Source organism: Chiloscyllium punctatum, chromosome 25, assembly GCF_047496795.1.
Source record: "Chiloscyllium punctatum isolate Juve2018m chromosome 25, sChiPun1.3, whole genome shotgun sequence".
Lineage (NCBI taxonomy): Eukaryota > Metazoa > Chordata > Chondrichthyes > Orectolobiformes > Hemiscylliidae > Chiloscyllium > Chiloscyllium punctatum.
In genome coordinates, this window is record NC_092763.1 from 39,428,071 (window position 1) to 39,455,211 (window position 27,141).

At 40.4% G+C, this 27,141-nt stretch overlaps 1 protein-coding gene across 5 annotated transcripts in view; it reads left to right on the forward strand.

Moving 5' to 3' along the window:
• The window catches only part of ocrl (OCRL inositol polyphosphate-5-phosphatase), a 115,303-nt gene that overhangs the window by 41,693 nt on the left and 46,469 nt on the right, over window positions 1–27,141 (forward strand). For all 5 annotated transcript variants that reach the window (XM_072595077.1, XM_072595078.1, XM_072595080.1 and 2 more), the window contains 9 exons: window positions 4,425–4,533; window positions 8,651–8,812; window positions 12,870–12,971; window positions 13,999–14,113; window positions 14,855–14,971; window positions 15,495–15,682; window positions 21,902–22,013; window positions 23,021–23,130; window positions 26,099–26,234. In XM_072595077.1, the coding sequence (XP_072451178.1) occupies window positions 4,425–4,533; window positions 8,651–8,812; window positions 12,870–12,971; window positions 13,999–14,113; window positions 14,855–14,971; window positions 15,495–15,682; window positions 21,902–22,013; window positions 23,021–23,130; window positions 26,099–26,234 (1,151 nt within the window). The remainder of the gene's footprint in view (window positions 1–4,424; window positions 4,534–8,650; window positions 8,813–12,869; window positions 12,972–13,998; window positions 14,114–14,854; window positions 14,972–15,494; window positions 15,683–21,901; window positions 22,014–23,020; window positions 23,131–26,098; window positions 26,235–27,141) is intronic.

Consider the following 27,141-nt stretch of genomic DNA (forward strand, 5'->3'; position numbering starts at 1 on the left):
ATGGAAATAGTCAAAAGGAGGTGTCTAAATTGAATTGCAAATTATGCTAATATTTGCAAAAGAAAAATGATCCCAATGCACTGAGTTGATGAAATACTTTTGACTTTAGTCAGTGTCATAATGTAGGAAATGTAGCTACAAATTGGTACACAACAAGGTTTCACAAACCGAATTGTGACACTGACCCAATCTCTGTTTGTGGTATTCAATCAGAAATATGTACAATAAATGTTATGGGATAAATGATATGCTTCATCATACATTGGTGCTGGATGTTTTTTAAATCAATGTACCAAGAACTATGGAGTACTTTCCACATTATAATGCAAGTTACTGAAGTTAGCAACTAATATGTTTTAAATGTGCACTCCAATCAACTGCAATGCATTCATTTGCTGTATGGTGAGGAATAATTAAGTATTCAAATGACATTCCTGGTCATCAAAAGAATTTATTGTATTTAGTCAGCTTGCCATAGAGCAGTACTAACTTTAATTTTGAGGCAGTATACAAAATTTAAAGCAGAAAGAAAATGGAGAAGAGGGAGGGGGATATTTATGCTTTTGAAAGAGCTAATTACAACATGTAATCCATGCTTGAAAGGCAGGGAAACTGTTAAGATTGCAATATTTTTAATTAGTCATTATTTAAATAACATACCCCGGACATCCATCTAATGAGTCTAATTTTAAAAAAATATTTATACAAGATTTCAGAACATCCTGGGAATGATTCTAGGATTATAAAATCCTGGAGAATTACAGGTCAGAAAGACACCCTTTAGTCCATCATGACTGCACCGGTTGCCATACATCCACCTACTCTAATCTGATTTCCTAGCACTTGGCCTGTGGCTTTGTATGCTATGTCATTTCAGGCAATCATAAAGTGTTACAAATAGCTTCTGACTTCTCACAAAGTAAGTTCCAGATATCCACCACTCTAGGCCAAAAAAATGTCCTAAATTCCCCCCTCAACCTCTTGCCCCTTTACCTTAAAACAATTGTCATTGTCATTCACAATTTTGTACATGTAAACAGAGGTCCCCCCTCAGCCTTCTCTATTCTTAAAGAAAACACACTAGACCATCTAGTTCCTCTTTCAAGCTGAAGTGATGACCCTATGCAATCGTGTTACAGTTCAGACCTCCCTCAAGTCTTACACAGCTCCACCATAACCTGGCGACTTTTGTATTCAGTGCCTTGACTAATAAAGGCAAGAATTCCATGCACTGCCTTCACCACCTTATCTCCTTTCACTGTTCCATTCAGGGATTTATAGATATGTAGACCATGATCCCATGGATTCTCAGTACTAAGCACCTACCATTCATTCTTTACTCCCTTACCTTGTTTGTCCTGTGAATGTGCGTCACCTCATGCTTATCGAGATTAAGTTCCATGTGTCACTTTTCTGCATATCTTTTCAGCCCGTCTATATCATCCTGTAGTCTAAGGCACTCCTTGCTACTTACCACGCACCAATTTTTGTCCATCCGTGAACTTACTGATCATAATTCTTACATTTATGTCAAGGTCATAAATATACACTACAAACAGTAAATAACCCAGTGCCAAGCCCTGCAGTATGCCATTGGACACAAGCTTCCAGTCACTAAAACAAGTTTCAGTCGGTGCACTCTGCCTCTTGCCACTAATTTATTTTGGATTACCCTGGATTCTTTGGGCTTTTAACTTTGTATCCGGTCTCTCATGTGCCACCTTATCAGAAGCCTCACTGAATCCATGTAGGCTACAAGCACTGCACTACTTTGATCCACATATCTCGTCAGCACCTCAAAGAAAATCTAAGTTTATTCAACACCATTTCTCCTGACAAACCATGCTGACTATCTTTGTTTAATCCCTGTCTCTCCAAGTAGAGATTAATTTCCATTCCTCAGAATTTTTTCCAATAGTTTCCCTACCACTGATTTTATGTTCACAGCCTGTAGTACCCTTTATTCTTAACCACCCTTCTTGAAAATGAGTACCATATTAATTGCCTTCCTTACCTCTGATACTACTTCCGTGGCCAAAGGTGATTTGACAATTAATGTCAGAATCCCCACAATCGCCTCTGAGGTATGGACAGCATGAGGAAAAGTTGATCTGGAGTATTATGCAGTTTTGATCTACCTAACTTCGAAAGTATATACTTGTTATGAAAGGAATGCAACAAATATTCACCAGCCTGATTCCTGCAATGCTGGGATCGTCTGAGGAGAGATTTAGAAGGATGGGCCTCTATTCTTTAACCATCAGAAGGATGATTGGAAGTTGAGAAATGCAAAATTATTGCAGGGTTTGATGGAATAGGTGCAAGAAGAATGCTTCCCCGGCAGAAGATGGGACTTGGAACCAGGAGATAAAGTCTGAGAATAGGGAGGGCTGGGATGTTTGGAATTTGAGATAAAGAGGAATTTCTTCACTTAGAGGTTAGCGAATTATTGGAATCTTCCATCCCAGAGGGCTGAAGAGGCTGTCGTTTTAATTGATTAAATTTGTAAATATTAAAGCTATCGAGGGATATGGGGTAGTACAGGAAGAGGATATAGAGGTAGGTGGTCAGCCATGTCTACTGTATTTGAGTGGCAGAGCTGGTTTGAAGGGTCGAATAGCATACTCATAGAGTCAGAGTCATCCCATTTGATAGCATTTGGCCCATATCCCTCTAAACCCTTCCTTTTCATACATCCACCCAGATGCCTTTTAAATATTGTAATTGTACCTACCTCCACCACTTCATCTGGCAGCTCATTTCATATATGCACCACCCTTTGCATGAAAAGGTTTCCCCTCAGGTCCTTTTTTAAATCTTTCTCCTCTCGCCTTAAACCTATGCTCTCTAGTTTTAGAATGCCCCAACCTAGAAAAAAGACCTTGGTTATTCACCCTGCGCTCCTAGTTCCTATATTCCTATCCAAAAGTGAAAACATTGGCTCATCACTCATCTTTTTTTATTTACCCATGGATTGAGTGTGTAGCTGGCTGGGCCAGCATTTATTGCCCATTCCTAGTTGCCCTTGAAGGTAACAATGAACTACTGTCATGAACCACTGCAGTCTATAGGCTGTAGGTGAACCCACAATGACATTCACCAGGGAACTGCAGGATTTTGATCCCATGGCTATATATTTCCAAGTCAGAGTGATGAGTGTCTTGGAGGGGACTTTACAGGTGATGGTGTAACTACTGCCCTGTCCTTCTAAATGGAAATAGTCATGGATTTGGAAGGTGCTGTCTAAGGAACTTTGGTGAATTTCTGTAATGCATCTTGTTGATGTTATACACTTTGGTATTGAGTGTTGATGGTTAAGCGAGTAGATGCTTGTGGATGTTATACCAGTCAAATGGATGCTTTGTCCTGGATGGTGCTAAGTTTCTAGAGTATTGTTGGGGCTATGTCTAGGAAGTAGGGTATAACCCATTATATTCTTGACTGTGTACTGTAGGTAGTGGAAAGGTTTTGAAGCTTCAACAAGCTCAGTTACTTACTGCAGGATTCTTAGTCTCTGACATCTTGAAGCTACTATATTATAAATGGTGAGTCCAGTTGAGTGTTTGGTCAGGATACTGAGGATAACTTGCATGCCCTTCAAAATTATACCATGAGCTCTTTCAAGTCCACTCAGTAGGTCACCAAGGTATCAATATAATAGCCAATGGAAAGATAGCACTGTTTCAGTGCTGCACTGGAGTGTCAGCTTTAATGTTTGTGCTTGACCCTTAGAATGGCTTTTGAACCCATAATCTCTCGCCTTGTGAGAGTACTACCAATGGAACCAATGCAATCCCAATGTGAGGATTCTTGGTTTCAGGCAAAAGTTAAATCAGAAGCTCAAGGTTGAGTCTGCACCCTCAAGATGATGTCTACCCCTGTACAGTTTTAACAGCTGAATTGAAAGATGTGATGTTTGAGGTGGCTGTGAAGAAGGCATTCCATGGTGCGACCTCCATATGTCAGAATTGTAGCTTTCTGGAAAGATGTTGAGGTACGTTGGAGGTTTTGATACAGTTTGTCATGAGCCTGATACCAGAAAGAGTATAGTCTTTTGCAATACAATGAAAGTATGTTATGATGCTGCATGCATTCCCTTTGTTTCACTTGGAGTCTATTAACTTTCCCACTCTGTTTTGACCACCACCTTGCATCCACTTCCTGCGAACATCAGACAGGATTAAATTAACAACCTGCATCTGACCGGCCTGTCAATCTGGCTAGATTCTGTGGAGGAATATAAAGCAAAGCAAAATTCTAATGAGGTCCGGCACTGGTTTAGTAGAGCTCTATATTTCCAGATTTCCTGATGGTAGGCTTGCACTGCTTCAGTATTGTTGTATCTGATTGTGCAATTCAGATTGGATTATATATTTTTAAAAATCTTTAAAGTTGGTTCACTTAGCAATTTGCTTCTCTGTTAGAATTTAGGTTTGACGATGATTTCAGTGATATTCTAAATCTGGAGAAGAAAAACCAACAGAACCAAACTGGAAGCAATTTTACAGCTGTGGCAGTGCCTCCTCGGATAGAGTGAGTAACAGATTTAACTATACTGGTCCACTGTATTGAGTTAGCTGGGACTACAGCTGGCTACTAAAATTTGCCTCATTGCCCATGGATGAGGGTGGACAAAGGACATGAGCCAGGATTTGTAACATCATATCACTTTTCAGTGTTCCCAGGAATGATAAGAAAACATGTACAGGTTTAAATTTAAAAATTTCTTTTCCTTTTGAATAGGAAAATCAAGCAGGATTTCCTTCCTTCCTTTCCTCCCTAATTTGTTGACTACTTGCTGAGATACAGTTCCACCAGTGCTGATTTCCTGCATGTACCTTGATTTGGTGGCTGGTATTCATGTAAGACTTGACAATGAATATCAGCACACCTTTTAGCAGCAAGGATCAAACAACACATTAAATATGTATGTTTTAGAACATAGAACAATACCGCACAGAACAGGCCTTTCAGCCCTCCATGTTGCGCCGACCTGTGAACTAATCTAAGCCCATCCCCCTACTCCACCCCATCATCATTCATGTGCTTATCCAAGGATTGTTTAAATCTCCCTAATATGGCTGAGTTAACTACATTGGCAGGCAGTGCATTGTACCCCTTTACTACTCTCTGAGTAAAGAACCTGCCTCTGACATTTGTCTTAAATCTATCACCCCTCAATTTGTAGCTATGCCCCCTTGTACAAGCTGACGTCATCATCCTAGAAAAAGATTTTCACTGTCTACCCTATCTAATCCTCTGATCATCTTGTATGTCTCTATCAAATCCCCTCTTTGCCACCTTCTTTCCAATGAGAACAGACCCAAGTGTCTCAGCCTTTCCTCATAAGACCTTCCCTCCAGACCAGGCAACATCCTGGTAAATCTCCTCTGCACCTTTTCCAATGCTTCCACATCCTTCCTGTAATGGGATAACCAGAACTATACTGAAAATATGTTGCTGGAAAAGCGCAGCAGGTCAGGCAGCATCCAAGGAGCAGGAGAATCGATGTTTCGGGCATGAGCCCTTCTTCAGGAACCTAACCAGAACTGTACACAATATTCCAAGTACGGCTGCACTAGCGTTTTACATTGTTGCAGCATGACATTATGGCTCCTGAACGCAATCCCTCTACCAATAAAACCTAACTTCTTAACAGCACTATCCACCTGGATGGCAACTTTCAGAGATCTATGTACATGGACTCCAAGATCACTCTGCATATCCACACTACCAAGAATATTTCCATTCACCCAGTATTCTGCCTTCCTGTTATTCTTCCCAAAGTGAATCACCTCACATTTAGCTGCATTGAACTCCATTTGCCACCTCTCAGCCCAATTCTGCAGTTTATCCAAGTCCCCCTGCAACCTGCAACATTCTTCCACACTGTCCACTACTCCACTGACTTTAGTGTCATCTGCAAATTTACTAACCCATCCACCTATGCCTGCGTCTAACTAATTTATAAAAATGATAAACAGCAGTGGCCCCAAAACTGATCCTTGTGACACACCATTAGTAACCAAACTCCAGGCTGACTATTTTCCATCAACCACCACTCACTGCCTTCTTACAGAAAGCCAGTTTCTAATCCAAACTGCTAAATCACCCTCAATCCCACGCCTCTATTTTCTTCAAAGCCTACCATGTCAAAGGCCTTACTGAAGTCCATATACACCACGTCAACTGCCCTACCCTTATTCACATGCTTGGTCACCTCCTCAAAAAACTCAATGAGGTTTGTGAGACATGACCTGCCCTTGATGAAACCATGTTAACTATATGCAATCAAATTATGGCTTGCTAGATGATTATAAATCCTATCTCTCATAATCTTTTCCAAAACTTTCCTGCAAACTTTCACTGGTCTATAATTACCTGAGTCATCTCTACTGCCCTTCTTGAACGAGGGCACAACATTTGCAATCCTCCAGTCCTGTGGTACTAAACCTGTAGATAATGATGACTCGAAGATCATTTCTGGAATGCATGTTTCAGGTTCCAGGGTTTAGATTTTTCATTTAAGAACAGGAAAGGTAGTAAAAGAGGGGGGGTGTAGCCTTATTAGTCAAGGACAGTAAAATGGTGGCTGAAAGAATGTTTGACAAGGACTCGTCTACTGAGGTAGTGTGGGCTGAGGTTAGAAACAGGAGAGGAGAGGTCACACTGCTGGGAGTTTTGTAGGCTCCACAGAGTTCCAGGGATGTGGAGGAAAGCATCGGAAAACGATTCTGGGTAGGAGTGAAAGGAACAGGGTGGTTGTTATCGGGGCCTTTAACTTCCCCAACCTTGACTGGAGATGTTATAACTCTAGTACGTAGTGTGGATCAGTTTTTGGCCAATGTGTGCAGGAGGGCTTCCTGATACAGTATGTCGAAGGGCTGACGAGAAGGGAGGCCACACTGGATCTGATGCTTGGTCATGAACCATGCCAGGTGTTTGATTTCGTGCTAGGTGAGCACTTTGGAGAGAGTGACCATTCGGTTACGTTAATCTAGCGATGGAAATGGGTAGGTACATGCCACAGGCCAAAAGTTATCGATGAGGGAAGGGCAATTATAATGCAATTAGGCAAGACTTAGGATGCATAGAATAGAGTAGCGAAATGCAGGGGATGAGGACAGTCGAAATGTGGAGCTGGTTGAAGGAACAGATATTGCGTGTCCTTGATAGGTATGTCCCTGTCAGGCAGGGAACCGTGGTTTGCTACAGAAATTGCATCTCTTGTTAAGCGGAAGAAGGACGCTTATGTGACGTTGAGACAAGATGGTTCAGATGACGTGATGGAGAGTTACAGATTAACTTGGAAGTATTTAAAGAGAGAGTTAAGAAGAGCAAAGAGAGGACATGAGCAGTCTTTAGCAGGTAGAATAAAGGAGAACCCTAAAGCTTTCTATAAGTGTGTGAGGAATAAAAGGTTGACTAGGATAGGAATAGAGCCAAAGTCAGAAGTAGGAAGTTGTGTGTGGACCCTGTGGAGATCGGAGAGGTCCTAAATATTTCTCATTAGTTTTCACTCTGGAAAAGGAGAATATTGTAGAGGAGAAGAAAGAAATACGAGATGTTAAACTAGAAAGGATCGAGGTTAGTAAGGAAGAGGTTTTATCAATTCTGGAAGGAGTAAAAGCAAACTAGTTCCCTGGGCTGGATGGGATTTATCCGAGGATTCTTTGGGAAGCTAGGGAGATGGTGTTGGAGCCTTTGGCTTTGATCTTTGAGTCCTTTTTCCAGAAGGGATTACCAGATAACCAGGATTGGAAATCTGGACAGTTTTCCTACTTCCTATAACAGGACACCATAGCAAATTGTAGGATGTTCTCTGCCAGCTGGATAGATCTGGTCAAATGCAGATTTGCTTTATTTTGTAAGACTTCACCTTGTGTTGTGAACCACTGATGAGTCATAATCTGCCATTTTTGATTGGATAGTGAAAAGTAAGTGATTCCTAAAAGCAATTAGTTATCTTTTATGCATTGCTTCAATCATGAATCTAAAGCAAAGTGCTGCGAACCTGCTCTCATAATTCAAGAGTTTCAAAAAATGAGATTTGCAACTTCTGGGGTGACGAGCTTTGATGCAACAATGGCAGTGAGGAGCTAGCATTTGAGTTTTGACCGCTATAAGACCCCTTTTAAATGTTCTGTTTTTTCCTTCGGTAGGCATAGCTTAATCATCTGCTCTCTGGGACCTAATTGCTGCTACAAGCACAGCCTTTTAAGAGGTGGGTCTTAGCTTTTTTCAGGGAAAACCCAGCAGTGTAAACTACCCTGCTGAGCAGCCCTCTCAACCACCTTGCCTCCAGTCTTGATTCTGGAGTCACTCAAAGTCTGAGGTTTTAGCATGGGGGCTTGTTGTGAAAGGTTTCAGAAGCACTGTTACAATTAACTTTTTCATGTCCAGGTAAAAGCTAAAGACATCGGCAACTGAGAAACTTTTAATCTGTGTGTACTGGTTTTAAGTTTTGAGTAGAATGACCACACAGATGGGTTTTCCATTATTGTTTTTGCTGTTTACCTGTAGTTGGCACTAGCTGTTCCTCACATAGCAAGCTCTTTTAAGGGTTTGTATTCCTCTCTTTCTAATTCCTTTTCACATTCACTTTAAAGCAACAATTGGAAACTTAATTATGTATGTATGTGCTTTATAGGCCAAGTACTGAGAAGGATATACCACGAAATGGGCAACCGAGAGTATCCAATACCATGAGAAAGCTGTTTGAGCCAAGTAATCAGTCTGTTGCCAGAGAAGGCCTGATTAAGCATTACCTTGCACGGCGGGAGAGAGAGTATGTCAACATTCAGAATTTTAGGTCAGTATTTTCTTCCATCTCAATATGTTATAATAATATCTAATATAGATTGATTATTCATTTAATCTTTATAACATTTAGCATAGAGAATTCATTTTTTTCTAATTCTGGGGATGTTTTATTCTGAGAGCTTAATCACACTTGTTTCATAGTTTGAGAAGGGCAAAATCATAATCAAGTCTGAAGTTCAACTATCTAACAAATCTGAAGGGCTATCTCCATCCTGACAAGCTTCTAAGAAAGATTTTTTTTGTCTCTTTTCATCCATCTCTTCACAGTTTTCATTTCATAAAGTTACTGTTTGGTTGCAAATGATTCAAACGCCCCCTTTTGGTGGCACAAAGAAAGTAGCCATGTAAAAAAAGGAGCTGATGTCATTCAGAAGTGACAAAACCATTTTATAAAAAAGCTGAGAGAATGTGATTTGAAAAAACATTGGAAGCTGACCATTTTTACTGACCCAAGGATATTGTTACCAATTTATATGGGTAGCATTAAGGCAATTAATTCCTGAAAACGCTAGGATGTTTTATAGCACCAAAGTTCAGTAGCAAAGCAACAGAGATTTAATAAGATGATTATTGAATTAGATAATTAAACTTAAACACTCAGCAAAGAAGAAAAATAATCTGACATCAAAAGGAAGCAAAGTAGATGGCTGAGGGGAACCCCCCCCCCCCCCCCCCCCCCCGCCCCCCGCCCCCACCACCACCACAGTGCTGCCTCCCATGGTTTGGACTGAATGTGAAGAGCTAGAGGGAGCAGGAAAGAAAGTAGTCAAGCAGTAAGGCAATTGGAAAGGTGTGGTAATCAATGCACTGACATCACTGTGTGGAATGTGGTGACATAACGGCATATGTGCAGCCACATTTTGAATCCTGCTGTGGCAGCTGACATAACCAGTACTCTCTGCACATAGGAAGGGAGCAGGCAACAGTTTTATCAGCTAGATAGGCATTCGACTATTTAGTCCATTTTCTTTTCAGTTTCCGGACTTTGTCCTTCGAGAATTGTGTGGAGTAATGGAAAGATTTCCAGGCCAATTAACACTTTCTAATATTCCTTTTTGAATGTTATAGTTTTTAAAAGTTCATAGATTTTGCGACACAAAAACTTTGTGACTAGATTCCATATTTTAACCAAATATAATCTGTTACTATTGATGTCCAATAAATTTTCTGTATCGTTTCCCAAAATGGATACTCAGAACTGAATATATTATCTCCAACTACAAACTCATCATACAAAGTAATCCCCTGTGGATTTTAGATGTCTGAAATAAAAATAGAAAATGCTGGAATTACTCAGGTTAGGCAGCATCCATAGAAAAATCTATTTAACATTTGGGGTCAATAACCTTTCATCGGAACTAGAGCAAGTTAGAAATATAATGCGTATTAGCGAGTAAAGGTTGGGTAGATTTAAAGAAAAGAGAAACGGGGAGTCCATGGGTAGTGTTGTCACTGGACCAGCAACCCACCGACGTTCTGGGCTTCAGGTTTGAATCCCATCATGGTGGATGATGGCATTTGGATTAAAAATAAATTTAAAAATCATCTGGAATTACAAACTAACAATGTCCTTTTAGGCAAGGAACACTGCTTGTCATTACTTGGTTTGGCCTACATGTGACTTCTGATCCAAAGCAATAAAGTTGACACTAATTTGTCCTGAGAAATGGCCACAGCAAGCCATTCAGTTTTATCAAACTGACTGGAAGTCTCAAAAGAAGAATGAAACTGTATAGACCATTTAACAGTGACCTACAGATAGGAAATGCCACTGGCAAACACAGCCCTGTTGACCTTGCAATATCTTCCTTACTGATTTCTGGAGTCTTGTGCCAAAATTGAGAATATTAGTCAGACTAGTCAAACAGCATCATGTAATCATACTTAACATAACATACCTTACAGACAACATCCCAGACAATATCAACACCATCTCTGTATGTCCTTTCCTATCAGTGCTTGACAGTCAACAGAGAATTGCCTTCAGAGTCCTCACTGTTTTCTGTGGATCTCGTGATGTTTCATGGTATTGGATCAAATGTGAAAAATCACACAACACCAGGTTATAGTCCAACAGGTTTAATTGGAAGCACTAGCTTTCGGAGCGCCACTCCTTCATCAGGTGGCTGTGGAGGACACAATTGATTAAATTGTTAAAAACCCACATGCACACATATACATATACGTTTGTGGGGTGAATTTGTACTTGCAGAGTTACATTGTACTTTGCTCAAAAACTGCATGAATCCATGTAAGACTCTGTTAACACTTTTTAGATTAGAATCAGTCTAAACATTATGGCACGGTCAACACGGGGGTTGGGGGGGGAAGATGGGCAGCAGTTTAAAAGAGATGTACGTGGCAAGTTTTGTGATGGTGAGTGCTTGGAACGCACTGCCAAAGGATGTGGTAGACGCAGATACGATAGCAGCATTCAAGAAACAACTGGATGAATACATGAATAGGAAGGGAATACTGGGATATGGATCCTCCTAAGTGAAGACAACTTTAGTATGGAAGGGCAAAATGTATCGGAGCAGATTTGGAGGGCCAAAGGGCCTGTTCCTTTGCTGTGCTGTTCTTTGTTCTCAACCTCCTTACTCATGCTCAGTTTGGGTTCTGCCAAGGATCCTTGACCTCATTACAACCTTTGTTCAAGCATGGACATGAACTGAACCTCAGAAGTGAGTGCCCTTCACATCAAAGCCACATTTGACTGAGTGTAGCATTAAAGGTTCTTTACAAAACTGAAGTCAGTTTTTCCCAGCAGGGAGTACCACTGAATAAATGTAATAATGAGCACACAGGAAGATGGTTGTGGTGTGATCTCCGCTCCAGGACATCTCTGCATGAATTCCTTAAACTAGTCTCACAGGCACAACCATCTTTTACTGGTTCATCGATAAACCTTCCTCCCTCGTAAGGTCAGAACTTGGACAACTTGAATTTGAACATTTTGGAGTTTGTGTCAAAATTGGGGAATTTGTCCCACAGACTAGTTAAGGAATAGCTTGTCAGTTGCATTCTTGGAATTATGCCTTAGCAGGCAATGTCACAGACACCACTGTCACCATTTGTTGCTGAGAAATCAGAAGACTGTGTTCATTGGGTATCCATTCTTTTTGAATACACTGTATCGGTGATTTTCCTCTGCACTGTGTAGAGCAGATTATTCAAAAAGAATGGGTACCCAATGAACACAGTCCACCGATTTCTTAGCAACAAACCCAAACAAGCAGACAAAACACATCCAGAAACCCTAGCCACTCTCCCCTACATCAAAGACATCTTGGAAATAACTGCCTGATGACTCAGACCCCTTGGCATCATAGCCCACAAACCCACCAACACGTTAAAACACGGCTAATGAACTTGAAAGACCCTATACAAACAACAAGTAAAACTAATATCATCTACGAAATACCTTGTAAGAACTGTAACAAACACTAGATTGGACAGACCGGCAGAAAACTAGCCACCAGGATACATGAACATCAACTAGCCACAAAAAGACATGAACCACTCGCACTAGTATCCTTACATACGGATGAGGAAGGACACCACTTCAACTAGGACAACACATCCATTCTAGGAAAAGCCAAGCAGAGACATGCATGAGAATTCCTAGAAGCATGGCATTCTAACTGGAACTCTATCAACAGACACATTGACTTGGATCCCATTTACCATCCCCTGAGAAAAGGAACAGGAAATGACACCACCTGGAAACCCAAGGAAACCCAAACATATAAATAGAAAGCGGGCTACACCACCAGTGCTTCATTCAGACACTCGTTGAAGATGTTACCTAGTATGGTGACAAAACATCTGAAAACGGACCTTCCAGCTCAGCGAGCAAACCTACATCCAGAACCTCAGCCCTGAGCTACAAATCTTCTCAAAACTTGCTAATGTCTATTTTATCTTCATGGTTACATCATATGATTAGAGTTGGTATACTTTTTTAAAATCAAATACTCATTTTACCTTTGTAAAGGTCAATCTTAAATTACAAATGAGAATTCCATTTATGATTCTGTCTCCAGGTTTTTTATTGGCACCTGGAATGTGAATGGACAATCTCCTGATACTAGTTTGGATCCATGGCTTCGTGCTGACCCTCACCCACCTGATGTGTATTGTCTAGGGTAAGAGACATTATTAAATTGTCATAAATAGTTTGTTTTATTGTTTCATGGGATCTGACCATTTTTGCACGTCCTTAATAATTCTGCAGAATGAGCTGCCATCTTAATCTGCTGTGGTCAAGTGGCAATATTAGAAAGGATTTTTGGATTTTGGTGTAGCAAGTGGAGGAAAGGCGATGTAGGTCAAGTTCATTCACAGGTGGGAGCGGACAGTTTTGGGGGTGGACGGGAGGGTTAGGGTGGGAGCGGGCAGGGTTGGCAGGGGGCGGATGGGAGGACGGGGTGGGAACAGACAGGTTTGGGGGTGAACAGGGTGAAGTGAGAGTGGGCAGGTTTGGGGTTGGATGGGAGGGCAGGGTGGGAGCAGGCAGTGTTGGCGGGTGGGGTTAAGGGGGATGGGAGGGCGGGGTTGGGGCAGACGGGACTGGGGGCAGGCTGGGAGTAGATGGGAGTCGGGTTCTCGCATGCAGTGTGCTTTTGCCTAAACAGGGAGCAGACTTCACAGAAAACTGAGCCCCAGAGGAAATCAATTAACCGAATAATCAATTATTTGAACGAAATAGTGCCCATCCATCTCATTCGGATAATCGAGATTACTCTGTATATATATTGCATGCTGCTTCTGCTGTTTTGCATGCATGCAGCAAAGAAAATGGGATTAGAATAGAATGATGCTTGATTACTGGTGTCGATATGATGGACTGAAGGCGCCCTTTCATGTTGTAAAGCTTGGAGTCCGATTTATGGTGGTAATGCAGGAGAGAGCATCCTAAATGTGAAGTTTAGTCTTGGTCTTCATGAGGCCTGTGCAATGGTCATTCTTCCCAATACTGTTGTGAAAAGATGCAACTACGGAGGCTGAGGTCAAGTAGAGCACCAATTTATTTTTATAATTCTTGAGTTACTTGTATATGTTGAAAATCATTTGAGCTGTATGCTACCTTACCTTTCAGGGTTTATTTTGTTCTTAGATGCAATCTTGCTCGAGATGTTGACTTCAATCACAAATTCTTTTACTTGATTTAAGTTTTCAGGAGTTGGATCTGAGTACAGAAGCTTTCTTTTACTTTGAATCTTCCAAGGAACAAGAATGGCTGAGTGCTGTAGAAAGAAGTTTGCACCAAAAATCCAAATATTACAAAGTAAGTTAGTGTCTGCAAATTGCACAAAATTAGTTGAGTGTCTAAATAGTTGAGATTGATTCAAATAAATTGTTTCTTTTAAAGGACTTTCTTTTAATATGGCACAACTTTTCTGTGGTTCTGTTACAAAGATCAGGCTGGGGGGGGTGGGGTGTGGTGGGGGAGATATCACCTTCCCATATTGGTGTCATTTTCCGTTGATAGTTTTTCATTAGCATATTTCTTGATATGCCAAAATTATTTTGGAATACTCGGTATTGTGGGGAGAGGTCAATGGTATGCACAGGTAAATCTTTTTAACGGAAGAATGTTGTCTGAAGACAGCACTCACAGAAAGCTGAAATAGAGAAAATACATGTGTCCAGTTGAGTAGAATGCCATTACTGTATCACACAGGGAGTGTTGAATCATCTGGTAAATGTGATGCTAAATAAGGCTCTGTTTACATCAGAAATTCACTGAGTGGACAGAGTTAAAGTTCAAAGAAATTTGTTCTTTAATTTTCCAGGCAAGTACCACCAGGTGCATGAGGTTTGAAAGCAGAGGATTTGCTAATTCTCACAGTTTTGTTGTTAATGACAATGGTGGACATAAGAAAAGGATAATTAAAAAAAAATGTGGCTCCAATTTCCCACTTCCAAAACTGAGACTGCAAGATGTACTGTTTCTCCATATGTGTACATTTCCTGTCATTCATAACATTTTGTATCTCACTTATTTTTCCCCTTTACCATGTTTTAGATTAAATTGATTCGTTTAGTTGGAATGATGATGATCATATTTGTTAAAAAGGAGCATGAGAAGTACATAAGAGATGTGGAAGCAGAGACAGTAGGAACAGGAATCATGGGAAAGATGGTAAGAACAAAATTATTGAGCTCGCTGAAGAATACTATTTTTCTTTTTACAGATACTGAATTTCCAGTTTTTTGTTTACTACAATTCAGTGGTTGCTGGAAATATTTACCACCTTTCATATTAGTATAAAGCATGAGACAAAATAATTTTACATCATCATTTTAAGGTCTTTAATTATAAAAGAAAACCATATGTTTAAGATTGTTGGGACACTGCCATTAATAAATGACGAATCCAAAGATTTTCTGACAAATCTAGGCCTAGGAAAGAATTATACCTAACTTTGGCTTATGACAAATTGCATCAATTATAATTGATCTAGTGTTTACTATTGTGCGATCAGAATATTCATAATACTTCAAATTATTTTTGTGCTACCTGTCTGTTTTTAAAAGAAAACTACCAAGTGCTTATGTTAAAATATAACATCAGATCTACTTTCTCGATAAAATATACAGGTTTTTGTCAGAAATGAACCAGAATTCCAAAAGACTAAGTAACGTGCATGTGTTCCTGTTCTCAGGGTAATAAAGGTGGAGTGGCAGTGCGGTTTGTCTTTCACAACACAAGTTTCTGCATAGTGAACTCTCACCTAGCTGCTCACGTGGAAGACTTTGAGAGACGAAATCAGGATTACAAAGATATCTGTGCACGCATGATTTTCCAAGTAGCTCAGCAGAATCAACCATCTATAAGCATTAGTAAACATGAGTGAGTATGAAAACGTGCTTAAGAAATAACTGCTCATGGGGTCAGAATTGAACAACTGATCCTCAGCCCCATGTTTGTGTAAGCACAGTCATTATTTTGAGAGTGTACATATATTGAGCTTAACAAAGTGAGGATGTTTGCAATGATTAGTAAGATTCTATTGCAGTTAGAGCACCAGTTTCTGAACCTAGTGTTCAGAGTCAAGAATAATACAAGAATATGTTTGAATGCAGTACATGGATGACAGGTGAAGTTGTGAGACTAGTGAAGAGGAAAAAGGATGCGTACATAAGGTCGAGGCGACTGAAGTCAGACAAAGCTTTGGAAGAATATTGGGAATGTACGACCAATCTGAAACGAGGAATTAAGAGGTCTAATTGGGGGAATTTGTTATCCTTAGTGAGCAGGGTTAAGGAAAACCCCAAAACCTTTTAAATAATGAGCAAGAGGGTAACTAGGGAAAGGGTTGGCCCACTCAAACCCAAAGGAAGAAAGATATGTGTGGAGTCAGAACATGGGTGAGATTCTTAATGAGTACTTTGCATCGATATTCACCGAATGCACCGACATGGTGCATATTGAGGTTAGGGATAGATGTTTGATTTCTCAAGGTCAATGAGACTGGTACAGTTGAGAACAGAAGTGAGTCAAACAGTCAGGGCAAGCAGGGACAAGGTAGGACTAATAAATTAAACTGCATTTATTTCAATGTAAGGGGCCTAACAGGGAAGGCAGATGAACTCAGGGCATGGCCAGGAACATGGGACTGGGATATCATAGCAATTACAGAAACATGGATCAGGGATGGACAGGGCTGGCAGCTTAATGTTCCAGGATACAAATGCTACAGGAAGGATAGAAAGGGAGGCAAGAGAGGAGGAGGAGTGGCATTTTTGATAAGGGATAGCATTATAGCTGTGCTGAAGGAGGATATTCCCGGAAATACATCCAGGGAAGTTATTTGGGTGGAACTGAGAAATAAGAAATAAGATGATCACCTTATTGGGATTGTATTATAGACCCCCTAATAGTCAGAGGGAAATTGAGAAACAAACTTGTAAGGAGATCTCAGCTATCTATAAGAATAATAGGGTGGTTATGGTAGGGGATTTTAACTTTGCAAACATAGACTGGGACTGCCATAGTGTTAAGGGTTTAGATGGAGAGGAATTTGTTAAGTGCGTACAAGACAATTTTCTGATTCAGTATGTGGCTGTACCTACTAGAGAAGGTGCAAAACTTGACCTACTATTGGGAAGTAAGGCAGGGCAGGTGACTGAGGTGTCAGCAGGGGAGCATTTTGGGGCCTGCGACCATAATTCCATAAGATTTAAAATAATGATGGAAAAGGATAGACCAGATGTAAAAGTTGAAGTTCTAAATTGGAGAAAGGCCAGTTTTGACGGTATTAGGCAAGAACTTTCGAAAGCTGACTGGGGGCAGATGTTCGCAGGTAAAGGGATGGCTGGAAAATGGGAAGACTTCAGAAATGGGATAATGAGAATCCAGAGAACATATATTCCTGTGAGAGTGAAAGGAAAGGCTGGTAGGAATAGGGAATGCTGGATGACTAAAGAAATTGAGGGTTTGGTTAAGAAAAAGGAGGAATCATATGTAAGGTATAGACAGGATAGATCGAGTGAATCTTTAGAAGAGTATACTTAAGAGGGAAATCAGGAGGGCAAAAAAGGGGACATGAGATAGCTTTGGCAAATAGAATTAAGGAGAATCCAAAGAGTTTTTACAAATATATTAAGGACAAAAGGATAACTAGGGAGAGAATAGGGCTCCTGAAAGATCAGCAAGGTGGCCTCTGTGTGGAGCTGCAGAAAATGGGGGAGATACGAAATGAGTTTTGCATCAGTATTTACTGTGGAAAAGGATTTGGAAGATATACACTGTAGGGAAATAGATGGTGACATCTTACAAAATGCCCATATTACAGAGGAGGAAGTGCTGGATGTCTTGAAACGGTTAAAGGTGGATAAATCCCCAGGGCCTGATCAGGTGTACCCTAGAACTCTGTGGGAAGCTAGAGAAGTGATTGCTGGGCCTCTTGCTGAGATATTTGTATCATCGATAGTCACAGGTGAGGCACCAGAAGACTGGAGGTTGGCAAATGTGGTGTCAATTTTTCTAAGAACGGTGGTAAAGACAAGCTAGGGAACTAGAGACCAGTGAGCGTGATGTCGGTGGTGGGCAAGTTGATGGAGGGAATCCTGAGGGACAGGATGTACATGTATTTGGAAAGGCAAGGACTGATTCGGGATAGTCAACATGGTTTTGTGTGTTGGAAATCATGTCTCTCAAACTTGATTGAGTTTTTTGAGGAGGTAACAAAGAGGACTGATGAGGGTAGAGTGGTGGATGTGATCTATATGGACTTCAGTAAGGCGTTCGACAAGGTTCCCCATGGGAGACTGATTAGCAAGGTTAGATCTCATGCAATACAGGGAGAACTAGCCATTTGGATACAGCACTGGCTCAAAGGTAGAAGACAGGGTGGTGGTGGAGGGTTGTTTTTCAGACTGGAGACCTGTGACCAGTGGAGTGCCACAAGGATCAGTGCTGGGTCCTCTCATTTACATAAATGATTTGGATGCGAGCATAAGAGGTGCAGTTAGTAAGTTGGCAGAAGACACCAAAATTGTACGTGTAGTGGACAGCGAAGAGGGTTACCTCAGATTACAACAGGATCTTGACCAGATGGGCCAATGGGCTGAGAAGTGGCAGATGGAATTTAATTCAGAGATAAATGCAAGATGCTGCATTTTGGGAAAGCAAATCTTAGCAGGAATTATACACTTAATTGTAAGGTCCTAGGGAGTGTTGCTGAACAAAGAGACCTTGGAGTGCTGGTTCATAGCTCCTTGAAAGTGGAGTCGCAAGTAGATAGGATAGTGAAGAAGGCGTTTCCTTTATTGGTCAGAGTATTGAGTACAGGAGTTGGGAGGTCATGTTGCGGCTGTACAGGACATTGGTTAGGCCACTGTTGGAATATTGTGTGCAGTTCTGATCTCCTTCCTATCGGAAAGATGCTGTGAAAGTTGAAAGGGTTCAGAAAAGATTTACAAGAATGTTGCGAGGGTTGGAAGATTTGAGCTATAGGGAGAGGCTGAACAGGCTGGGGCTATTTTCTCTGGAGTGAGGGAGCCTGAGGGGTGACCTTTTTGAGGTTTACAAAATTGAGGGGTATGGATAGGGTAAATAGGCAAAGTCTTTTCCCTGGGATCGGGGATTCCAGAACTAAAGGTCATAGGTTTAGGGTGAGAGGGGAAAGATATAAAAGAGACCTACGGGGCAACTTTTTCACGCAGAGGGTGATACGTGTATGGAATGAGCTGCCAGAGGATGTGGTGGAGGCTGGTACAATTGCAACATTTATGAGGCATTTGGATGGGTATATGAATAGGAAGGGTTTGGGGGGATATGGGCCAGCTGCTGGCAGGTGGGAGTAGATTGGGTTGGGATATCTGGTCGGCATGGACAGGTTGGACCGAAGGGTCTGTTTCCACGTTGTACATCTCTTTGACTTTGGGTAAGGTCCCAGGGAACTGGAGAATTGCTAATGTCCCCTTTTTTTAAAAAGATAGCAGATATAATCTAGGGTAATTACAGCCCTGTGAGCCTGACGTCATTGGTAGGAAGGCTACTGGAGACGATACTGAGGAATAGGGCATCTATCCATTTGGAAGAAAATGGGCTTATCTGTGATAGGCAGCATAGTTTTATGCAGGGAAAGTCATGTCTTACAAACTTAATAGAATTCTTTTGAAGAGGTGACAAAGTTGATTATTGAGGGAAGGAATGTAGATGTCATATACGTGGAATTCAGTAAGGCATTTGATAAGGTTCCCCTTGGTAGTCTGATGAGGAAGATGAAGTCGCATGGGGTCCAGGATGTTCTAGCTAGATGGATAGAGAACTGGTTGGGCAACAGGAGACAGTAGAAGTGGAAGGGAGCTTCTCAAAATGGAGACCTATTATCAATGGTGTTCCACAGGGATCTGTGCTGGGACCACTTGTTTGTGATATACATAAATGATTTGGATGCAAATGTAGGTTGCCTCATTAGCAAGTTTGCAGATAGTGAAGGAGACTATCAGAGAATACAGTAGAATATAGATAGATTGGAGAGTTGGGCGAAGAAATGGCAGATGGAGTTCAATCCAGACAAATGCGAGGTGATGTATTTTGGAAGATCCATTTCAAGACTGAACTGTACAGTAGATGGAAAAGTCCTAGGGAACATTGATGTACAGAGAGACCTGGGTGTTCAGGTCCATTGTTCCCTGGAGGTGGCAACGCAGGTCAGTAGAGTGGTCAAGAAAGCATACAGCATGCTTTCCTTCGTCAGATGGGGCATTGAGTACAAAAGTTGGCAGGTCATGTTACAGTTATATAAGACTTTGGTTCAGCCACATTTGGAATACTGTGTACAATTCTGGTCGCCACATTACCAAAAGGATGTGGATGCTTTGGAGAGGGTGCAGACGAGGTTCACCAGGATGTTGCCTGGTGTGGAGGGTGCTAGCTATGAGGAGAGGTTGAGTAGATTATTTTCTTTGGAAAGAAGAAGGTTGAGGGTGGGACCTGATTTGAGGCCGACAAAATCATGAGAGGTGTAGACAGGGTGGATAGCAAGAACCTTTTTTCCCCAGAGTGGAGGATTCAATTACTAGGGGTCACGAGTTCAGAGTGAGAGGGGAAACGTTTAAGGGACACGTGTGGAAGGTTCTTCACGCACAGGGTGGTGGGTGCCTGGAATGCGTTGCCAGTGGAGGTGGTAGGAGCAGGAATGATAGCGTCATTTAAGATGTAACTAGACAGATACATGAATGGGCAGGGAGCAAAGGGATACAGATCCTTAGAAAATAGGCGGCAGATTTACATGCAGGCTCTGGATGACCACAGGCTTGGAGGGCCAAATGGCCTGTTGCTGTGCTGTAATGTTCTTGTTCTTTGTACAGCTCTTCCTTTCTCCCAATATTGGGTGTCATTAAACAAAAAGTTTTCTCTTGGCTCACTGTGTGTCTTGCACTAGTCTCTCTGATTTTGCTGAATAGTACGATATTTCCTGTTGTAGTTCATCTTGGTTTACTGGAATAAGAATGTCAAAACAAATGCTATTTAGGACTCTTACAAATAGAATACAAGGGATTTTACTTTTATCATTTTAAATTTGAACCCAAACTGTAAAGGTGAAATTCACGAAAACATCTGTGCCCTCTAATCTTTTATTTGAAACTAGGCAATTTGGCTGGCACTTGGAAAAGTGATACTGTATCGCAATTCTGGCAACTTGCAGTATAGTTTTTATTTGCACTTAATCCAACAAGCCAACTTCCATAAGTAAATTTGGACTTACTGTGAACTTACTGGATTTAACAAATCATCTGGCAAATGAACAATAAACACTTAGTATTTCGGTGTGCGCTTCTGATAATATACAAAATATAATCAAAAAATATAACTCTGCAATTTCTGTTGTAAAATAGTGCAAATTATTTTTCGTGCATTTTCTAAAATCATGACAGTAGAGGTCGGTTGAAAGCAGGTAGTTAGGTCCTCAGCCATTTGGCCAAGTATTTAATGCAGAAAAAAGGGGAAAAAATACTCCAAACGTTAGAAATGTAGAACTGTTTGTTGTAATAGTCATTGGCTAGTGTGAACTGCAAATGTAAACCAAGTAATTCGAGTTCCATAGGTCAAGTTGAAAAGCAGCAATATTTTGCTATCTGGAAAAATTGTGCTCTTAGCTATTTCTCGTAACTTACTTTGCACTGTATTGTACAGTTTCTATATAAACACTGTGTTCCTTTGAAGACAGGTATAAAATTACTTTGTGCAGTTAAACAAAAATTTTACATAGGCCTCCACTAACATCACTTAGATACCTTCTGTCAAAGTGCCCAAAGATTAAGGTCAGTCTTAACAAGTTTTATATACTCCTCAATTTATTATACTGTTCCACTAGTTTAAAAAGAAATTTCAAAGATGTTTTAATTGAATTTAACATGTGCTGTGCTGTAGATGTCAAAAGTTTCAATGTATCCAATTGATTTCTATCCTAATATATGTTTGCTCTTTGCAATTTCATAATTTGCAAGGTTCTCCAGGAATATATCCCCAACAAAAAGCTGGACTTTGCTGTAATGCATTTCCTCCACTTTTTTCAAATTTTCTAACCTTTCTCATTACACCTCTTTCTTGTCACAGTGTTGTTATTTGGCTCGGGGATCTGAATTACAGACTCTGTCTCCCAGATGCCAGTGAAGTGAAGGCATTGATAGAAAAGCAAGATTTGAAGAAACTTTTGGAATATGACCAAGTAGGGAAAGTTAAATCTTGCTGATTCTATACTATCTTTGCTCAGCTCCTGAGAATTGTGAAAATAGTGCCATAAATAGCTTCTGTATAATCACTAGAACTGTAATTATAAGTATTTGAAAATGTGCCAATTTTGTTTCGTACTGCTAACTTGTTTATATTGTTTTACTTAAATGCCAAACATTATGTTTTGCGACTAATAATTAATATAATAGATTGGCTTGACTATATCCAAGCTATACCTGCAACTTATTTTTATTTTTAAACTCCATTTGTGGAGTATAGGGATGTGGTTGTCACTGGCTAGGCCAACCTTTACTGACCATCCCTAATTGCCCTTGAGAAGGTGGTGGTCAGTAATTAGGGATGGCTAATAAAGGCTGGCCGGTGAGGACCCTTCTTGTAAAAGAACAGAAATGCAGAATTTTGAAAGATGAACAGCTATTGTTTTATGTGGGATCAGCATGGGAAAAATGTGTGAATGTGCCTCGTAACTTATATTGTTTCATGTGAAAAATACCTAATGTTAACTTTTTGTTTATTGCTATGCTTCTTGAGTTTTTAGTACATGTGCTTAATTTTATTGTGCGTTTAGTTATGAGAACACTTATGAGCTGGTCTATTTTAAGTCAAATTATAGAATGTGAAGTGTAGGGGAGCATTAAGATTGCCAGTGTACTGTGAGTATTTTGTAGAGGACATTGCTTGTTGACATTGACCAATTGTATATTTTTGGAAATTGTGATTTTACTTGTTCCCTTGAATATCTAAAAAGCTGTAGCAGTTCTTAAAGCATGTCCTGTTAGTAATATGCATCAGGTTACAGTGTATCTTTACTGCTTTGTAGTTTGTGGTACTGTTGATGTGCATTTGTATGTTTTTACATAAAAATCATTTGGCAGTTTGATATCCAATTCCATCAGTGTACCTGCACTTTAGCTTGGATTAAGAGCATAATTTGATTAAATTTATTTAATCATTACTTATGACACTTTTTGTATTTTTTAGTTAAATATCCAACGCAAAACTAAGAAAGCATTTGCAGACTTCAATGAGGGAGAAATTCATTTCAGACCAACTTATAAGTATGACACTAAATCTGATCGATGGGACTCCAGGTAAGTAGTCGTGACAGATTTGTTGTTCAAGTTGTTAACAATGGTATCTTAGAAAATATCTTGTGAACAGGTTGTTTAAGTTTTTGTCATCATTTGTAGATTTGCTGATGGAACCGATGAAACATCGTAACAAACTGTTTCTATTTTGGGTACAGTTCAGGAAATTGTATACAATATCAGTTTTAATTGTCTTGCTCGAGCCTCCTTTTTAATTTTATTTGCGGATTGCAGAAAAAAAAAGAAAATCTTCTGTGAACCAGTATAACCTTGCAATATTTTAGAATACCCACTTAAATTTTTCGTTGAATTTTCCTTGAAATACTTCAGTAGTAGTCTAATCCACTGACAGAGTAATCCAATTTTAATTAATTGGGAGATGAAATGAAAATAGTTACAAATCCTTTTACTGGATGTAGGTTTGCTGGCTGAGCTGGAAGGTTAGTTTTCAGATGTTTAGTTACCATACTAGGTAACATCATCAGTGAGCCTCCAGATGAAGCACTGGTGGCATGGCCCATTTTCTGTTGATGTGTTTCGGTTTCCTTGGGTTGGTGACATCATTTCCTGTAGGGATGTTATTTCCTGTTATTTTCCTTGGGGGTGGGTGGTAAATGGGATCCAAGGCAGTGTTTGTTGATAGATTTCATTTTATGATCCTGGCTTAGCATCACCTGATTGCTGTTATCTGATTTTATTTTAGCTTTTCTACTTTTCAACCTTGACTGTATTGTGAACCCTGAATGTTTTCCCTTTACTTGCCTCAATTGGGGGGAAAAAAGAACATTTTAAGATAAAAACAAAAGATTGCAGATATTGAAAATCTGAAATCAAATCCAAAATTGCTGAAAATAATTGATTTTGTAACACCTATATGGCAAGGGAGAAACAGTTGGGCCAATGGGCTGAGAAGTGGCAGATGGAGTTTAATTTGGATAAATGCAAGGTGTTGTATTTTAAGACAAACCAGGACAGGACTTAAACAATTAATGGTAAGGCCCTGGTGCGTATTGATGAACAGAGAGTGGTGTAAGGGTACAGGTACATAGTTCCTTGAAAGTGCTGTCACAGGTGGACAAGGTGGGGAAGAAGGCATTTGGCACGCTTGTCTTTATTGGTCAGAGCTTTGAGTATTGGAGTTGAGACGTCATGTTGAGGTTTCACAGGATGTTGGTGAGGCCACTTTTGGAGTACTGCGTACAGTTCTGGTCACTCTGCTTTAAGAATTATACTATTAAATTGGAATGGGTGGAGAAAAGGCTTAAAAGAATGTTACCAGGACTGGAGGGTTTGAGTAATAGGGAGAGGTGGGATAAGCTGTTTTTTTTCATGGAGCATAGGAGATTGAGAGGTGACCTCATAAAGGTTTACAAAGTCGTAAGGGGAATAGTAAAGGCCTTTTCCCTAGGGTAGGGAAATTCAAAACTAGAGGGCATAGGTTTAAGGTCAGGGAAAGATCCTGAGGCAAAGCTTTTTCACACAGAGGGTGGTGTGTATATGGAATGAACTGCTAGAGGAAGTGGTCGATGCAGATACTTGGACACTAAAAAGGTATTTGGACAGGTACATGAATTAGAAAGATTTAGAGGGATATGGACCAAAACATAGGCAAATGAGACTAGTTTCAGTTTGGGAAACCTGATTGGCATAGAGGAGTTGGACTGGAAGGTCTGTTTCTGTGCTGTTTGACTCAATGACTCAAATATGAATTGAAAACCCCACCAGCCTTCATGTTCAATGGATCATTCTCTGCCATTTCCCAACTTCTCAATTAACTCAACATCTTGTCCTTTGTCAGGGCACGTTATTAGGTAAAGTAGGAGATGTACACATGCACTGTTGCGTCCTCTCTCCTCAACATCCACCATACACTCTGCAAGTGGAGCAGTGCTTTACTTTACACAGCTTTCAATTTGAGATACAATATTCACTGCCCACAATGCAATCTTTTTAACATTTCTTGGAACAAATCCAGATTTGGTGATCACTTTGGTATGTTGCATTCAGTCAAGCGTGACCCTGAGCTTTTAGCTGCTTGCCATCTTAATTCACCACTTTACTAATTTGCATTTTTGTCCTTGGCCTGCTGTTGTGTTCCAGTGAAGTTCAGTGCAAGCCTAAGGAGCCGCACCTCCTCTTCCTATTTACCATTTTACAACCTTGTTGACTCAATACTGATATTTAACAATTTGATCCATGACTTCTGTCCCCCATTTTGTTTGTTTTTACCATGTGCTGGTCTGTTTAGTTTATATTTTCAGATCAATACATTAGCTATCATCCACACTCACTCCGGACAAAGGTTTTAGTCACTTCAACCATTAATGTTTGCTTTTTGTGCCATGACGTCTTCATTACTTAAACTCTTCTGCCTTGTACCCTATTCCAGTCCTTCCAATTTGTTCTCTCTCTACCCTCTTTTACCCATCCTCCACCCCATTCAAAGGCATGAAACCCATCATATTTCTATCTTGAATTCTAAAGAAGGATCTTAAGTAACTCAAAACATAACTGTTTTGCTCTCCATGATCAAATATATGCTGCTAGCTAATTAATGGCAATTACAGCCATTCCGCTGTTTTGGTATTTCACTTTTACCTCTCTTGAAGAATAAGAAAAATTGGCTAACACATTTGTCTGAGAATGCAAGTTGTAGGGTTATCCTAATTTCCTTTGTAGGGTATGCTTGCTGGGCATCGCAGGAAAATTGGCACTCTTGTGGTTACTGCTCTCCTGTAGCCTCCTAATTCTTTTCAGACATTTACCCACTCCCACAGCTTGTCTCCAAATGAGAAGTCTTTGTTTGATACGAGCAACTCCAGTAAACTGTGAAATAGGCCTGTGTCTGGAACAATTTCTCTAGGTTCGGATACTTTTGCCAACTAGAAATATTTCCTGTTTGTTTATACTATATAATATACCTCAAGGTTTATTGTATTGAAGTAACAAGCTGATTGTTTCTCCATGGCAGCGGCAAGTGCCGTGTCCCAGCATGGTGTGATCGTGTGCTCTGGAGAGGTGAAAGTGTTCATCAGAGAAGTTATCGAAGTCACATGGAGCTTCGAACCAGTGATCACAAACCTGTCAGTTCACTCTTGGATATTGGGGTACGTATTGTATGTATTTTTATTTTTCACCAAATGGAATAAAAATCACAGAAAATCTTGCCCACCGCTACTGGTGTCAACTCGGCCCAGAACAAAGCTAGTCAAATCTGTGATGCATAGAAACATAGAAAATAGAAGTTGAAGTTGGCTGTTTGGCCTTTTTGAGCCTGCTCTCTATCAATCAATATGGTCATGCAACTCAGTACCATGTTCCCACTTTCTCCCCATGCTCTTTGATCTCTTTCGCCCTAAGAAATATTTCTAACTCGTTATTGAAAATATTCAGTGTTTTGACCTCAGTCCCTTTCTGTGATGGATAATTCCACAAGCGCTCTACTCTCTGGGTGAAGAAATGTCTCCTCTCCATTCTAAATGGTCTGTCCCATGTCATTTAAATAGTGACATCTTGGCTGGACTCCTCGGTCATCAGGAACACCCTTTCTGTGTTTGCTCTGTCTAGAGCTTTTAGAATTTTTAGGTTTTTAACTTGATCTTTCCTCATTCTTCTAAACTTCAGTGAATATAGTCTTAACCAATTCAGTCTCTTCCTGCATTGATTCCTAGGATGACAGGGCCAGTCTGTTAAACTTTTTTTGTATCCTTTCCATAGCCAGAATATCCATCGTCCATTAAGGAGACCAAAACAGCGCACAATATCCAGGTGTTGTCTTAACACGGTCCTATACAGTTATAAAAAGACATCCCTGCTCCTGCTGGAGAAAGTGAGGACTGCAGGTGCTGGAGATCAGAGTCAAGAGTATCGTGCTGGAAAAACACAACAGGTCAGGCAGCATCTGAGGAGCAGGAGAATCGACTTTTTGGGCATAAGCCTTTCCTGATGAAGGCTTATGCTCAAAACGGCAATTCTCCTGCTCCTCGGATGCTGCCTGACCTGCTGTGCTTTTTC